At 44.2% G+C, this 17470-nt stretch overlaps 1 protein-coding gene across 5 annotated transcripts in view; it reads right to left on the minus strand.

Moving 5' to 3' along the window:
• ATP6V1C2 (ATPase H+ transporting V1 subunit C2) overlaps nucleotides 1-17470 on the minus strand; it is a 53976-nt gene that overhangs the window by 36043 nt on the left and 463 nt on the right. For 2 of the 5 annotated variants that reach the window (XM_057741014.1, XM_057741013.1), the window contains exons 1-3: nucleotides 17327-17454; nucleotides 16015-16169; nucleotides 13644-13711 (exon numbers count right to left, since the gene is read on the minus strand). In XM_057741014.1, coding sequence (XP_057596997.1) covers nucleotides 13644-13711; nucleotides 16015-16143 — 197 coding nt within the window. In that variant the 5' untranslated portion in view covers nucleotides 16144-16169; nucleotides 17327-17454. Of the gene's footprint in view, nucleotides 1-13643; nucleotides 13712-16014; nucleotides 16170-17039; nucleotides 17455-17470 lie in introns of those variants that run through there. The other 3 variants (XM_057741010.1, XM_057741011.1, XM_057741012.1) reach the window with 3 other exon arrangements.

Below are 17470 nucleotides of genomic sequence, written 5' to 3' on the forward strand. Positions count from 1 at the left end.
AGAGACACGCGAAAGTGTGCTTCCTCACATGGGCAATCCCAGAAATCCACATTCACACGAACACACATTGTTTTCATTTCACCAGGGAAATGGACGCAGTTCCCTAAAGGCACTAAGTGGACAACGGTCTGATGAAACGGCACGTTCTCGCAACCTTGTTGGAAAACAATTTAGCAAGATGTACAGACAACTTCAACTATGTCTACCTCCTTTGAACCAGTAATTCCACTTTCGGAAGTGTGACTTCAGGAGGTAACCAAAAAGGAAGACAAAGATTTATGCCAAGATGCTAATTAGGATGTTAATTACAGTAAAATCATCTGTGTTTTATTACCATGAAAGATAAAATGAAACAAGCCCTCCCCCTATTAAAAATCCTTAACGTTACTTTAGAGTCACGGAAGTATGACCGTAACATAACTTGCCCACCCAGAACCATCGTGTGGGGTCACAGCTGGAAAGACCTTTAGGGACCAAGGAAGGTGGGGACTTGCCTGAGGTCGCACAGCTCCTTGGGAACTAACCAGGACAAAAGCAAGGCCTCGAAGACAGTCTGATGCTCCCTGGGAGGGGACAGCAGTGGGTACAGATCATCCTTTGGGGATGACGAAAGCGTTCTGGAATTAGGTGGCGGCAATGGCTGGGCCACTTTGTAAACACACTGAAGACAAATTAATTTTATACATCAAGGGGATGGACTTTTAAAAAAAATGTCTCCGCCTTTTTCTTGGCTTCAAGGGTGGAGACCCAGTCTACAGGATGTCAAGGACTGGTTTGGCCCTTTATAAGCTGGACGTCATCCCCTGCCCCAAAGTTCCTTTGCTCTACCCCCTGCTTTCCCATCCCCACTATGTTTTACAGTTACCAGAAATCTGTCCAAGCCCTGCCCTAGGTCTCTGTCCTAGGCGGGCCGTGCCATCATTGTCCAGGTTTCCTTCAACCTCCTCCTCTGTGCTTTCCTTGCCTCTCCCAATCTGGCCTCCTCCTGCCCATCCCTACCACAGCAGCCAGAGGGATCTCTTAAAATACACATCTTAGCATGCCATTGTATTGCTTCAGCTCCATCAGTGGTTTCCCAAGAAGTTCAAATATTGACTTCAAAGTCCTTAGCAGAGTTTACAAGGAACAGCCCTCCCTGTTCGGGCCTCCTCTTTCTCCACCCTCCTCCCCTCCCTTGCCCTTCCTGGGCCAGCCTTCTGAAGCCACCTGGATGCTACTCACCCTTTATAACAGACCAAGTGCCCCCTCCTCAAGCCAAGTCATGCCTAATAAATACAATACAGCGTTGGAGAACACCCCCACCCAAAACATGTTGCTTCCTGCACTCGGCAAAAACATACCGTGTCCGTTATGCACCAGGTAATGTGATGGGAAACAGCAGTGAACAACAGACAACAGTTGCTGCCCTCACCGGGCTTACACCAGGAATCTCCCTCCACCATATAAAAGATCACACTGCAAAAGTGCTGGTTTCCTCATCTGGTCTCCACTAAACAAACAGATGTCTGAAAATTTATTAATTGTGCTATCATCAGCTCAGGCAAAAATATAGTGGCTCCTAGAAAACACAAAGACGCCCAGCAAATCCTCGCCAGCTAGCTGGATAAGTGCTTTAGGATGTGAAGCAAGGCATTCGTCCAATGCACCTCAGAGCCACCATGGTCCCCGGTCTTTCCTGCAACACTTAGTTTCACCTACGATCCAGATATTCTCTTTACTCCTCTCCCTCATCTTTCAGAATGCAAACTTTTCAAAGAATGGGCATTAAAAATAAAAAAATCAGTATTCCTGGGAATTCCCTGGCAGTCCAGTGGTTAGGACTCTGCACTTCCCCTGCAGGGGGCCCAAGTTCAATACCTGGTTAGGGAACTAAGATCCCGCAAGCCACGGTGTGGCTGGAAAAAAAAAATCAGCATTCCTTATGTCTACAAAATAGTAATACTCAAAGCAGTTGTAATACCAAGCTTAGTTGATGGCAAGGAGGCCATGCCCTGGGAGCCCATGCTTTAGAGGGTCCTGATCTGGCCCTCCTCCAAGGCATGTCCGTCCCGCAGGGTCAGGAAGCAATGAAAAGGTTTGAGGGTCAAAGGGTCACACTTTGGGTACCAGGATCCTAGCTGCCTCAAGGGACAGGTATTTACTCAAGAGAAATGAAAACTATGTCAATACAAAAAAGTTACATGGATATTCATGACAACTTAAATAGTCCAAAACTGGAAACCATCTAAATGTCCTCCAATGGGTGGATAAATAAATTGTGGCTTACCCATAAAATGGAATACTGCTCAGCAGAGAAAAAAAAAAAGACTATCGATATACACAGCACAACATGGATAAATCTCAAATAATGATGCAGAATGGAAAAACCAGACCGAAAGAAGAGTACATACTATATCATTCCATTTATATAAAAGTTCTAAAACATGCACATGATCTTATAGTGATGGAAAGCAGACTGTGTGGAAGGAGGTAGCACAAGGAACTTTGGGGGTAAGAGATATGTTCATTACCTTGACTGTGGTAATGGTTTCACTGATGCAGATATGTCAAAACTCATCATTCAAATTGTACACGTTAAAAATTTGCCATTTATTGCATGTCATTTACGTCTAGATAAAGCCATTTAAAAAAAAAGCCTACACTACACTGAGGTAGCATTTCTCACCTAGCAGGCTCATAAAAATCCCAAAATTTGACAGCAAATTTGATTAGAAAGATTGTAGGAAAATGAGGACTCTTTAATTTCACTGCTAGTGGAAATGCCAAGTGGCCAGAGAAATCTGACAACATCCACTGAAATTACAAAGGTATATGACCCAGGTACCCAGCAATTTGCTTCTGAGAATTCATCCTGCAGATACATCTGCACAACTGTAGATGTATCTGCAAAGCAATGATGCCGGAGCAAGATTATAACCTGCAGCACTGTTGGTAACAGGCCCCTTCTCCACAAAAGTAAATAAGCCAAGGGTCCACCTCTAGGGCTGGTTAATAAACTGTGGTACCTCCCCCATGTGGAATGTGAGGTAGCTTAAAACCGAGAAGGCTCTATGTACTGATGGGAGAAATCTCCCAGGCTACACTGTTAAGTGAAAAAGAAGTAAGATTCTAAACATGTGCATTATTATTTTGTATTTTAAAAGGGGACAAATAAAAATCTAGGCTGGAATTTGCCTGTACTTGCATAAAGAAGCATCAGAAATGTATCCAAGCAACTTATACAAGTAGCTTCCCATGTGGGAGCTGCGAAAGGGCTTGGATGGAGAGAGTGTAAGGGAGACTTCCCACATATAGCCTTTTAGACTTTTTATCTTTGAAGCATGTGAATATGTTACCTGTTCAGAAAAAAAAAAACTGTTATAAGTTTTTTTTAAGAACTTTTATTGATATATAATTGACATACAATAAACTGCATGTATTTAAAGTGTACAATTTGATATTTTTTTCTTATTAGTAATGTGTAATAGCAATCCCAAACTCCCAGTTCATCCCACCCACCCCTCCCACCACTTTCCCCACTTGGTGTCCATATGTTTGTTCTCTACATCTGCGTCTGTATTTCTGCCTTGTTGTAAGCTTTTAAATATAGATTTAGAATCCCTGGCCTTAAGACATACTTCCTAGAAGTACGTTAGGATCCAATGGGCTAATAGGTGTGTAAGGGCTACCGACCACACCAGTGCTCAAAGTCGGAAGCCCACCTGCCTCAGGATCACCCTGAGCACCCCCTAAAATGCAGATTCCTGGCCCTATCCCAAACAGACCCAACCAGCATCCCTGGAGGTGGTGCCTCAGGACCTGCAAGTTCTTTAAGTTTCCCAGGAGATGGTATGGGTGCTGGTGGAGGAGGCCCAACATTGCGAGACGGGCGTGTACACAGCAAATATTTACTAATTCAGCACCCACTGTAAGCCAGACACTGCTCTAGGAGCTGCGCACAGAAGCGCTGTGCCTGTTCCCCTGGGCGTATATTCTACGAGAGACTCACAAAGACAAACAAGGAGAGTATTAAATAGTGGAGTGTGGGCTGGCTGCTAGTCTGGAGAAGGCCTCGGGAGGAAGTGACATTCCAACTGAGATGGGATGACAACAGGGAGGCCTCCCTTCAAAGGTGAGGTGGCAGGTGGGGGCCCTGGGTCAGGAGTTTGTTGCAAAAATACAGAAGGAGAAGAAGGTGGTTTGGATGAAGGCAGAGGAGTGAGCAGATAAGGGACAGCTCCAGGAGGCGGAGGTCACGGGGCTCGGTCCTCACGGGGGTCTCAAGTGCACGGTCAGAAAGGAGGGGCGAGACCGTGTGCACGAGCCTCATGTGCGTGGGTCCCGGGGAGTCTTTGTGGTGGGAAAGACCACTTAAGAGGAGAACGGATACATGCAAACTGTCTGTTGAGAATGATATTAACTTCGGATATAAAGCCAATGCCAAAAAAGAACCATTTAAAGCCGTCCCTGAAGGAAGAGGGCTGTGTGGACAGGACTGGGCTGAGGTCTGGAGAAGAGTGGAGCCATGGCTCCCAGGTGCTGGCCCAGCTCTAAAACAGAAGGGCCTGATACTAAATTTAACCTCCAAAGATTCACTCCGTGAGTTTCACAATGTTGCCTGAGGCTGGCGCTCGCAGGTGTTTCCTGCACAGAAACCAACATTCCTTCTTCCCTGCAGGCGGGACTTCTGGTTTGGTGAGAGCTGCTGGGAGCTGGTTGTGGGGCTGTCAAAGCAGAGACTATCCCAGCAGGGCCTGAAGGAGGGGATGAGGGCAGGGCAGGCGGGGAAGAAGTTAACCACCCTCAGACAGGAAGGGAGAGAAGCAGGGTGACCTGTGAAGGTCTGACACTCATCAGCTATGTGACCCTGCGTAGCGACTGAACTCTGAGAACATCGATGTTCTCACCTAGAAGGTGGGGAGAGTCACCCAGTTCCTGGGGCTGTGGTGAAGATCTCATGAGGAGACAGAGACATGGAAGGCGCCTAATACAGTGCCTGGCATACAACAGGCAATCAAAGCATGGCGCCTGGCAAAACAGGGAAGTGACAGCCAGCAGGTGGTGTGGACTCAAGACTAGGAACAATATAACAGGCACTAGAGAACATCAAAGGGCAACTCTCACGGGCATCATAACTATCACAGACCTTCATGAGCCAGCACTAAGAGCAGCAGAGTGCATCCAGATTAGAAACATGGATACAGCAGGTATGAAAGTCATTGATACTGTCACTCCAACAGACATATATCAACTCTATACAATGAAAACAAGACACCACATTGATCCTAGGCACCCGTGTAACACTTAGAAAAAGCAGCAAAGAAAACTTCAAATTCCCAAAGGTAGAAAGAGCACTTACTTTATTCTCTAACAACAAAGCAATAGAATTAGAAGTGAAAAACAAAAAAAAAAGAAACAACAAAACAACAGTCCAGGAATTTTAAAATGCATTAAAGGGACTTCTCTGATGGTGCAGTGGTTAAGAATCCGCCTGCCAATGCAGGGTTCGAGCCCTGGTCTGGGAAGATCCCACATGCTGAGGAGCAACTAAGCCCATGTGCCACAACTACTGAGCCCGTGTGCTGCAACTACTGAAGCCCACCTGCCTAGAGCCCATGCTCCACAACAAGAGAAGCCACTACAATGAGAAGCCCACGCACTGCAACGAAAAGTAGCCCCCACTCGCCACAACTACAGAAAGCCCGTGCACAGCAACGAAGACACAACACAGCCAAAAAGATAAAAAATAAATAAAAAAATTTAAAAATAAATAAATAAAAAGCATTAAGAAACGTGCCAGAACATCTAGAAAAATATGATAATGAAAATTCCACACTCCAAAAGTTACGTAACATGACAAGAAAAATCCATCACCTTAAACATTACAGAATGAAACGAAAAGGAACATAAATGAACGCAGCCTGTAACTCAGTTGTGTTTCACAGAAAAGAGCAAGAAAATAAACCCAAACAAAGCAAGAGGGAGGAATTAAGATAAATGCAGAAATGTGAAAATTAGAAATCAGAAAAGTGTAAAATTGATTTTAAAAAATTGAGAAAAAAAGCTGCTTCTCTTAAAGAGTGAAATAGGTAAACTGCTGGGTAGCCTAATCAAAGAAAATACAAAAAAAAAAGAGAGAGAGAAAGAGAGAGAGAGAGATTAGCAGAGACAATGTTAAAACTCACAAATATATCAGACTCTGCAAATAACTTGGAAAAGTGGATGATGTGGATTATTTTCTAGGAAAATGAAATTTACCCAAATCAATACACTTCTTCTCCCAAAGAGAAAACCAAGAGAATACTGGAAATTTTTGTGACTAGAACTCCTCCTAAAACTGCAGCAAGCCCAGTAAGTCACAACGACATATTTTAAACTTTCCAGAAACAGATCATCTCAGTACCATGTAAAGCAGCTGTTCCCAATCACAGTGCCGGGACCAGCAGCACCAGCAGCTCCTCAGGACTCACAGAAATGCAGGTTCTCAGGCCCCACATCAGACCTACTGAAGCATAAATTCTGGAAGGGGAGCCCAGAAATCTATGTTTTAACAAATCTTCCAGATGATTCTGACTCACACAACACTTTGAGAGCCCTGTTCAACTATGCCATGTCAAGGGTGATCTCTAGCAGTGAAAGTATCAGTGGAGAGCTTGGAAAAAATGCAGAATCCCAGGCTCAGCCCAGATACACTGAGTCAGACTCTGTCAAGATCCCCAGAGGACTCATGTGTGTGTTTGAGAAGCACTGTCTACAGCTCTAGCCCAGTGCTGTGCAACAGAAATAGAACTGAACCAGACATATGACATAAAAATTTCTAGTAGCCACATTTTAAAAAGTAAAAACAACTAAATTAATTTTAATAATACACTTTATATAAGTAACCCAATATCCAAAATATCATTATTTTAACAGATAACCAACAAAAAATGTATTAATGAGGGACTTCTCTGGTGGCACAGTGGCTAAGAATCCGCCTGCCAATGCAGGGGACACAGGTTCGATCCCTTGTCCAGGAAGATCCCACATGCTGCAGAGCAACTAAGCCCATGCACCACAACTACTGAGCTTGTGCTCTAGAGCCATTGAGCCACAACTACTGAAGCCCACATGCCTAGAGCCTAGAGCCCGTGCTCTGCAACAAGAGAAGCCACCACGATGAGAAGCCTGCACACTGCAACAAAGAGTAGCCCCTGCTCGTTGCAACTAGAGAAAGCCTGTGCGCACAGCAACAAAGACCCAATGCAGCCAATTAATGAATTAATTAATTAATTTAAAAAGGAAAAAAAAAAGAATGAGGACTCTGGAGCCAGACTCCCTAGGCTCTAACTTCAGCTTCATCAGTTCCTACACATCTCTGGGCTGTCACAGAGTAGGCATTCAATAAATGTTAACTATCATTGTGTTATGATAACATTATGATGTTAGTATTATTGTTATTCATGATTACTGATGCAAAATCTTACATTAGCAAACATCCCAAGAAGGGTTTCTCCTTGGAATGCAAGGATGATTCAATAATTATGATATCTATTAATAAATATACAATATTGTCAAAGGAAAAAAGAGAAACAACATAGGACCAATTCATCATATGCCACAAAAGGAATTTGAAAAAATTACAATACTTATTCCAGATAAACTCTTAGTAAAACAGGAACAGATACCTCCTTATCATGATAATAATATATTTGAAAACAAGAACTCAATGATATTTAATGCTGAGGTACTAAAATTATCCAAATTAAAGGCAGGAACAAGAATAAGATGTCCACTACTATCCCTGACAAATTACACATTTTTCTGGGATACTAGCCTCTGCAATTAAGCAAGAAAATGAAATGAGAGAAAAGAGGGAAAAATTATCATTAACAGACAACATGATTACATGCCTAAAAGCCTTAGAAAATAAGCTGAAAAATCATTAGAAACAAGAAGGAAATTTAATAAGTTGTCAGGTCACTAAGTTAATATGCGAAAATCCCTATTTACAAACAATAAGCTCTTAGACAAAAGATTTCATTAACAATAGCAACAAAATAAAAACTGTAACACTTGGGAAAAAATAATATATTCTGAATGACCTTTTGAATAAACTATTAAAGCTTTACCAGGGGAACAAAGAAAAAGAATTAAGTCAATTGAAAGATGAACTGTGCTCATGCAAATGCTCAAAGTTTTAAGAATGTTAATCTCTGATAATTTCAGTAAAATCCAAAATGAATCATGACTAGGATCTTTGCAAATCTGCGTGTGCTAAGCAGGTATCTCAAAATAAGATTTGTAAATATTGGGTTGGGATCATGAATGTGTGTGTGTGTGTTTCATTTTGTTTTGTTTCACCAGGGGAAGGAACTGCACAAAACCCTAATAATGGCTACCTACAGGGAGAGTGACTGGGGTGAAAGTGAACTTTCAATTTTCTTTTTGTACCTTTTTATACCATTTGACTTTTTTAAATGTGTAAATATATTACTTTCTTAAAATGTCAGCAATAATTATCTGAACAATGAATAAAACACAAGTAAGACACTTTTCAGTATCTGTATTAAAAATACTATTGTATTATCATAAAAAATAACCGTAGTTGGTGTGGAGGCTGAGACGGTGGGAAGGAAGAAGAAAGGGCCCTTTTCTGGTTAGTTCACATAAAGCCCAGAACACCAAGTCCTGTTGGGGCCAGTGGGAACCACTTAAAGGTAGGGTAGGCACAGACGGACCATTAATGGGTGAGTTGGTAAATCTGGATCAAGGGTCTGTTCCCCCTCCACTGCCCCCAGCCCACCCAGCTCTTTCTAGGAGCTTCTGTCTGGGCATATTTCCTCATCTGGAATGTGAAGGAGCTAGATTAGATTTCTAAGGACCTGTTCAGCTCTAATATTCCAGGATTCTTTCTTCCATTCATTCATTCAGTTGGTCTTCTTGAGCTTACAGTCTAACTGGGGGAACAGTCATCAAACCATCTCACAAGAAAATGCACAAGGCCAGGGCTTCCCTGGTGGCACAGAGGTTAAGAATCTGCCTACCATGTAGGGGACACAGGTTCAAGCCCTGGTCTGGGAAGATCCCACATGCCACGGAGCAACCAAGCCCGTGAGCCACAAACACTGAGCCTGCATGGCACAACTACTGAAGCCCACCTGCCTAGAGCCCGTGCTCTGCAACAGGAGAAGCCTGCACACCACAGTGAAGAGCAGTCCCCACTCTCTGCAACTAGAGAAAGCCCATGTGCAGCAACAAAGACCCAACACAGCCAAAAATAAATAAATTAATTAATTGATTAATTTTTAAAAAAGAAAACGCACAAGGCCACCATGGAGGGTGTTATGAAGGAGGGGACGTGCTCAGTTGTACTAGGAGAGGGTCAATCAGCAAGTATGAAGGCGGGGTTGAGGGGTGGGGGGTGGGAGGTGGGAGGAGAGTCTGGGGAGCTGAACAGGATGAGTGGGTGATAACGGGGTGAGTGGGGTGTGGGGAAGGTGAGTCACTCCAGGGAGCAGGAGGTCAGCACACACAGCAGGACCACCAAGCAGCCCCGAGGACTCTAGAAAGTACACAGCATAAACAGGCACTCAACTGATATTTGTCCAGTGAATCTAAGCTGCGACAATGCAGATAATCTCAACCTGATACACTTGCAGTGACGGAGAAGATAAACTGGGGTAATTTTTTTTTTTATTATATTTTTGCTTCTCTTTAGAATGCCCTTAGAAGAACGGCCTTTCTAAGACCTGCATCACTAAGCAGACATGCACACTTGGATATGGAATCTTTGATTAGCCAACCCTCAGTCAACTTCACGGAGCCATGTGGATAAAGAAAAGCCACCAGCTATTCTATAAGCCAGGTAATGCACTCGGGGCAGGTGACAGTCACCAAAGTACCAAAGAAACTCATGAGATGCCACTGACAGCCCAAGTGCCAGTGAAATGTAATATTATAACCAGCACCACAAAACAAGCTAAGATACTGGGAAAGACTCAAACGTAGAAGGGGAAAAAAAAAAGGGAGGGAGGGTTCTTTTAAAGGTAAAATCATTTGGTTTCTCAAATATCCATGAATTACAGTGTAAACACAGAGTCAATTACCAAAGATAGCATGGAGGAATAAATCAAAAATAAAAGGAAGACTCCAGTACGCAAAAGCTGCCTTCCAGCTACACGGAAAAACACTCTAGTGCCCCAAGTAAATAAATAATAAAAGGATGTGGAAACAATACACCTTGAAAACTCCTGATCCTTCTCTGTTCCCCTGGCCAGAAGCAGTGCTGACAGGTTTATGCTGCCCAGGTTACAAACCCAGCTAGCATGTATTTATCCAACAACACCTGCGTACCTTTAACTAAAGCTGATCTCTGTATTTTATTAGCGTATCCCATTATTTTACCCCAAGCTCCAGCATTAACCCCCAACAAAAGTTATCTGACCCCTAGACTAGATAAATGCTAGAAATAAGAATTTCAGGGTGTTCAGGCCACACCGCTTTTCTTCTCCCCCTGATAGGAAGGCTCTTGGGAATATACACCCACAAGAAAAAAACAAAACAATGCACAGTGATTTTCATTCTTCCATACCTCGCCGTATTTAAAAAAAAAAACAAAACTCTTTAATTCATTCACGTGCTATCTGTTTCACGATTACAGCCTTAATTTGGCTTGCTCACGCATTTTCTTAAACACAAGTAATTGCTGCAACCAATACGTAGAGGACAAAACACTATGCTTACTGAAAAAAACAAAAAAAGAAAAGTGGAAGTGATAATAATCCAAAGTCACAGAATTTTGTTAGAGGCAGCGGGGGCTTTGGTGAATAAGAAAGAGGTAAAGGACTTGCACCGCGGAAGAAAACTGGTAGCAAAGAAAAGTCTAGAAAGGTCTAGAAAATTAAAAATACTGACTAGCTGTCATTTCGGCAGCAGGCCTGGGAACAATTCACACTTTTCTTTCTTTCTTTCCTTTTTTTTTTTTTTTTTTTTTAACAATTCACTCTTTTTAAGCCAACATTGCTGTACCTCACTGCATCGCCTCATTGTTTGTCAGGGCTGCCAAGAAAAGGCCCCAGGACAGTGGGCTGGCCTCCACGGTATTTGTTAGACCCACTTCCCCATAGGGCAGAGCAGCCTAAGAAAGGAGCTGATGTTTAGGGATTTAGCCTCTTTTTCTTGGATGTTCGTTTTTCATAGAACATGTCCTGGGATCTGATCATTCTTGATTCAACATGATTTCACTCCCCTGCACTCTTCCCTGGAAGTGCAGAGAGGATCACTACTATCCCATTTTATAGATGAGAAAGGTGAAGGTTTTCTTTCTCGAGGACTGTGAGCGGCAAACTGCTTGGTGATTAGGATTGCCTTTATGTGGTTAGTCCAACACCCCACATAGAGCAAAATGTTACTAACAAAGGATTCTTTTTATTCTTAGGTGATGGGTGGCTGAACAGCAACTGGAACCCAGAAAATGTAATTTCTAGCCCATGGCGCCAAGCTGCAGATTAGAAACCCCCAAGTATGATCACTAGAACTCCTAATTATATAGTTTCTTTAAAAATGCACCCGAAAAGGCAGTAGCATCCATATCTACATTCCACTGAGAAGGTAAAAAGCACACGACCACAGGCCCTGAAAATCTGAAACTCTCTACAGGGGATCAAGCAGTCAACCCTGGCCTCCCCTGGTCATGCAGACTGCGAGGTGGAGGCCCTGGCCCCTGAAGACTCCTTCCTCACCTATCTCACCTGTATTTTTCTTAAAACCAAATGAAAATACTCATTAAACAACAGAGTTTCATCTTCACCAAGACAAGGAATTATTATTATTTCAAACCTACCTACAAGGTAAATTATGGCAAATCCACACGGTATAACATTACAGTAGACTCGTTAATGGTGAGATCCAAAGACCAAGATATGAAGGGAAAAGCAAGTTACAAAATATGTGTAATATGATGTCACCTTTATTAATATATGTATGCATAAATAATACTTTTGGATAGAAAAATTTGGATATGTGTACTGCAAATATAACATATATTTGCAGTGGTTATCTCTGGAGGGCATATTTACAAGTGATTTGCATTTTCTTTTTTGTGCTTTTCTATGATCTATAAATATTTTCCAATGATTATGTACCAGATTTGTAATTTTTTTTATATAAATGATTTTGAGTCTATGTGCCACAACTACTGAAGCCCACGCGCCTAGAGCCCACACTCCACAAGAGAAGCCACTGCAATGAGAAGCCCACGCACCGCAATGAAGAGTAGCCCCTGCTCGTCACAACTAGAGAAAGCCCACATGCAGCAACGAAGACCTGATACAGCCAAAAATAAATTAATTAATTAAAATAAAATAAATTAAAAATAAAATAAATTTTGAAAAAAAAATAAAATAAATGACTTTAAGACTCTAAAATATCCTCATACTTTTGATGAGAACACACATAGAAACAACTTCATGGAGGGGATCCATGGACATATCTGTGGATGCTGACCTGCAAATACTCCCTGACACAGCATTTCAACTTTTAACTATCCCACTCCTACATGGGCACAGAGAAGTACAGAAAAGGACAGTCATTACAGCATTGTTTGTAATAGCAAAAGACTAGAAAACTTAAATGTCCATCAACAGGAAAGTTCAAATAAATTAGGTTACATTTATGCAAGGTAATGCAGCCAGTTTTAAAAAAAATGCAATTATGGACTGACATGAAACTACCTCTAAGAAATGTGATTAAGGGAAAAAAGCAAGGTGCAGAATATATGCTATCATTTGTATGAAATTATTTTTAAGAATATGTTCATATGTATTTGTAAATGTACAGGCTGTCTCTGGAAGACTCTCCTAAAAATTATAATGAGATTGCCTTGGGACTTCCCTGGTGGCACAGTGGTTAAGAATCCACCCGCCAATTCAGGGAACATGGGTTCGAGCCCTGCTCCAGGAAGATTCCACATGCCAAAGAGCAACTAAGCCCATGCGTCACCACTACTAAGCATGCGCTCTAGAACCCATGAGCAGCAACTACTGAGCCCATGTGCCGCAACTACTGAAGCCCATGTGCCTAGAGCCCATGCTCCACAACAAGAGAAGCCACCACAACGAGAAGCCCGCGCACCACAACAAAGAGTAGCCCCTGCTCGACACAACTAGAGAAAGCCTGCATGCAGCAATGAAGACAACACAGCCAAAAATAAATAAATAAGTAAATAAATAAACAAAAAGGTTGCCTTAAAAGAGGAGATGGGAAACTGGAAAACAGGTGAGAAGAAAACAATTTTCACTGGATGGCCTTCCTCTGTACTTTGAATTTTTTACTACATGCGTATGTTCCTATAAAAACAAAACCACACAAAAAACTTAAAAAGTCTTGGGAGGGAAATTGCACGAACTAAATATTGAAACTAAGTGTTTCAATAGCTTATGCCATAGTCCTCTTCATTTTGAAGGCAGCCCCCTTAAAAAAGCGCTGCCTCAGCAAACAAAACTAGGCGAGGACACCCACGTGCTGCTGTGGGCCCAGCACCCTCACACAGACTTGCCCTGGCTCTTCCTGTGACTTCCAGGACCGGGTTTAGGCAAGCATGGCCCCAGCCAAAGCAAGAGCACTGTGTTCTCTGACAACAATATCAATTCTCACTTGTATGCAGTAAATAAGAAATATTTTACCTTTCAGCAAAGACATCGAGTTTCCCCAACTCATCAGAGAGGCCAACAAGGGAATCCAAGGTCCCCACCTAGAAAGACGGGAGAGAAGTTAGATGCTCACTCTTTGCAGCAGAGAAGGTGGAGGGAGGGGGGTGTCCTCTTCAACCACAGTGCAGGGAATTCTGTAACTTCCATCCTGACGTAGTTGTCCTTGGTCAACGGTCAAACTGGAAACTGACAAGAGATTTCAAGCGGGTTTGGGATTGTTATTATTATTATCATTATTATTATTTTATTTTTTTGGCCAACAGGATAAACTGTCATTTCTGCCATGGGAAGCACTATGTGTCGCCGTCTGCCCTCAGCTCATTTTCCTCTAAGAACGGCAGTCTGCTCTTCAGGAGATTAATTTCCACAGTCGAGGAAGAAATGTGACAGAAAGCAAGTCAAGGAAGTTATTTCTGAAAGCCTTTCTTCCCCAAGGTAGTCCAGCCTATCCCTCTCTCTGGTCCTCTCTGCAGATTATTAACAATGATCTTGCTGGGATAAGGGCAGCTTTTCCTCCCACATCCCATTCATGCAAGTCCTTTTCTTTTCAGATTATCTACGTTTCTTGTGGACATTATTACCGTGTCTAAAATTGTGTTTGAAGGTCTACTTACAGAATCAGAAGGAAAAAATTATCACCTTATCAACCATCCATCAGACATTGAAAAGTAAACAGGAAACCATGAAGTCTGAATATTCCTAGTAAGTGAAGTTGTTTATTTATTTTTGAAGCTGTTTATTTATTTATTTATTGGCTGTGTTGGGTCTTCATTGCTGCACGTGGGCTTTCTCTAGTAGGGGTGAGCAAGGCTACTCTTCATTGTGGTGCACGAGCTTCTCATTGCCATGGCTTATCTTGTGGAGCATGGGCTCTAGGTGCGTGGGCTTCACTAGTTGAGGCACACGGGTTCAATAGTTGTGGCTCATGGACTCTAAAGCACAGGCTCAGTATTTGTGGCACACGGGCTTAGTTGCTCCATGGCATGTGGGATCTTCCTGGAGCAGGGATCGAACCCGTGTCCCCTGCATTGGCAGGCAGATTCTTAACCACTGCGCTACCTAGGAAGCCCTGAAGTTGTTTATTTTTAAGCAACTTGATTTTAAGCAACTTTTGGCAGAAGTCATGCCTTTGTTTAATCTCTGTACCCTCGGGTGTAGCACAGCGCCTCACATGCAGTAAGCAGTGAATGGTTGCTTAATTTACTAACTTCCACAGTATCTGACCCTGGACAAACAATGGCAGGTTTGAAAAATCAGCAAGATATGGATTCAGAACCTAGTGTTGCCACTTACCAGCTCCACAACCCCAGTGTCCTCTCTCAGGGCATTCTGGTCTATAACGTGGGAGTTGTGAAGATTCGAGAAGATGCACTTACCCTGGCCCCCAGCATACTAGTTATGTGGCTCTTTTGCCAGATGGGCAAACTGAGGTTTGGAAGAGGATAAAGCAGCAGTTTGCTAGAAGAGCCGCCTCCGGGCGTTCAGCACCATCCCTCCAGACCCCATGACATATTTGTATGGCAGAAAGACTGCCTTAGGTTTCTTCACCTCAGAGGAAGCAGGGCAAAAAGTCCACTCTTTTTGAAATAAGATTGCACATACCTTGCTCCTCTCTCATGTTTGTTTCACTTTAAAATCTCTTTCTGGGACTTCTCTGGCGGCCCAGTGGCTAAGACTCCACACTCCCAATGCAGGGGGCCTGGGTTCGATCCCTGGTCAGGGAACTAGATACCACATGCATGCCGCAACTAAGAGTTCGCATGCTGCAACTAAAGATCCTGCATGCCATGACTAAGATCCAGCGCAGCCAAATAAATAAATAAATCTTCTAAAAATAAATAAATAAAATTAAAATCTCTTTCTGCCATCTGCCCAGTTACCACTAAACCTCCTTCCTTTTCTGTCCACCAGAGCCAGAAGGATGCTGGATTGCCTGCTCTGCTCCCAGTTCAAGAATACAATCAAGGATGAACCTCTTCAAGCCTGCACATTCAAGCTATGCTGTGGGTCTTCCTAGATGTTGAAGACAAAACAGGAAGAATCTGAGAACAACTCAGGAGGACCCAAGTGTGTTTGACTCTCTTTCCACCTTTGGAAGACATTGCTAGTCACACCCTCGTCTCCCTCTCATTCTGTCCTATGACTCTACATCTACAGGCACCACAGTTAATTTGGGGCTATTCATGAAGTCTCATCTGGACCAGTGTCCCCCCCGCCTCCAGCTTCACACCCAGGCTAATCCTCAGCATTGGAGCCTTTGTCCTGCTGTGTTCTCCTTGGCTTTCCAGAAGATACCCACCCCACCCAAGCCCATCACCTCCCTCCTCCTCCCCAGGAATTTTACCTTGAAATCAGGAATCATGAATTTGGTGTTATAAGACAGGTTGGACTTGGAGGTTACTGTATTCATCCTCTCTAGTGCTTGTAAATTTTCCTTATCTCCAGGGGCAGAAATTAACCAAAACTCCGACATGTTTTCAGTCTTCTTTTATCCAGTTACTGACCAGAACCACAGCAACATACACAAACAGAAACAGGAGAAGTGTCATATATCTCTACCTGTTCACCACTCCCTTCCCTCAGAATTAATCCTCTCCACTTTTCCCATTTCCCGTTCCTTTCCCCTTTGACCTCCCAGTACAGATTCTACAGTTCCAAGGACAGTCATCTGCCCAAAGCTTATCTCCACTTGGAAAGCCCTCAGGTCTTCGCAAAGACTCCCAAAGATCCTCCTTCCCTAGGGTGGTTCTGACTGGTTTTGAGGAAAGGAGGAGGAGGGTGAGTGTGATTCCTGTCCCTCCTACTTCAGCGAAAAACCCACTCCTGGCATCATAAAACGGGGGCCAGTAAGCTGTGCTTGGGTGCCTTCTGGAATATTTTTCTCCCTTCCTCGCTGCCTCTCCGGGGATGCGGAATGGGGGGAGGGTGCAGGCACCAGACAAGGAGGCACTTCCACAATAGCAGCCTGGGCAAACCCAGATCTTAACTGACCAAACTTCAGATTGGAGCTAGCTTTACAAAGATTTCAGGAGAACCCCTCATTTTATAAAATAAGGTGGAGGAGGGGGAGGTGAGGGGACTAGTACAGTCGTTCTTCCACAAGACTAGATGTCTGTTCTGCAGAGGTGGTCACATGCCGGGTCTGGCTGGCGTTTCCGTCCAGCGTCTAAAGTCGATTAGTTCTGCTCATTCAAACGTGTACACGCCCACACCTTTCTCCCCTCGGCCTGTTTCTCCCTTCCATCACCTCCCAAAGCGTCTCCGGATGGTTACGGAAAAGTCCGGATAACAGCCAGAGACCCACCGCGCAAGCTTTTCTTGTTGACCCCCGCCTCACTCCACGCCAAGACAATCTTAGTCCCCCCTAACCTCGCGCACACCGAACGCAGCTCCTTTCGCTCCTGACCGCTGACGGCCTGGGGACAGACGCGCCCGGCGCGGAGCCTGGGGAGATGCCACCTGCCCGGGCCCTGGGAGGGCGCAGCAGAGGCGCCGGTTCCCTGGTTCCCACGGAGGAAGTTCGGCCCTGGACGGCGCCCCTGAGCCGCGGCGACGCGGGGACCGAGGCGACGCGGGCGGCTCGCGCGGAGCCCCCGGTCGCGATGCGCGACCTCTCTCCCCGCCGCCTCGGCTTCCCGACCGCCGCGCGTCCTTACCGGGAGCCCGCGGGCCGCGCGGGCGGGCGGCGGGCGGGCGCGGGGCCGGAGCGCACGGCCGGCTCCCGGGAGGCAGCGGCTTCTGCGCGGCGCCCCGCCTGGAGCTTTTATCCGAGCGGGAGGCGGCCCCCGCCCCGCCGGGTA

The sequence above is a fragment of the Hippopotamus amphibius genome, chromosome 7 (assembly GCF_030028045.1).
Source record: "Hippopotamus amphibius kiboko isolate mHipAmp2 chromosome 7, mHipAmp2.hap2, whole genome shotgun sequence".
In the NCBI taxonomy this organism is placed as follows: Eukaryota; Metazoa; Chordata; class Mammalia; order Artiodactyla; family Hippopotamidae; genus Hippopotamus; species Hippopotamus amphibius.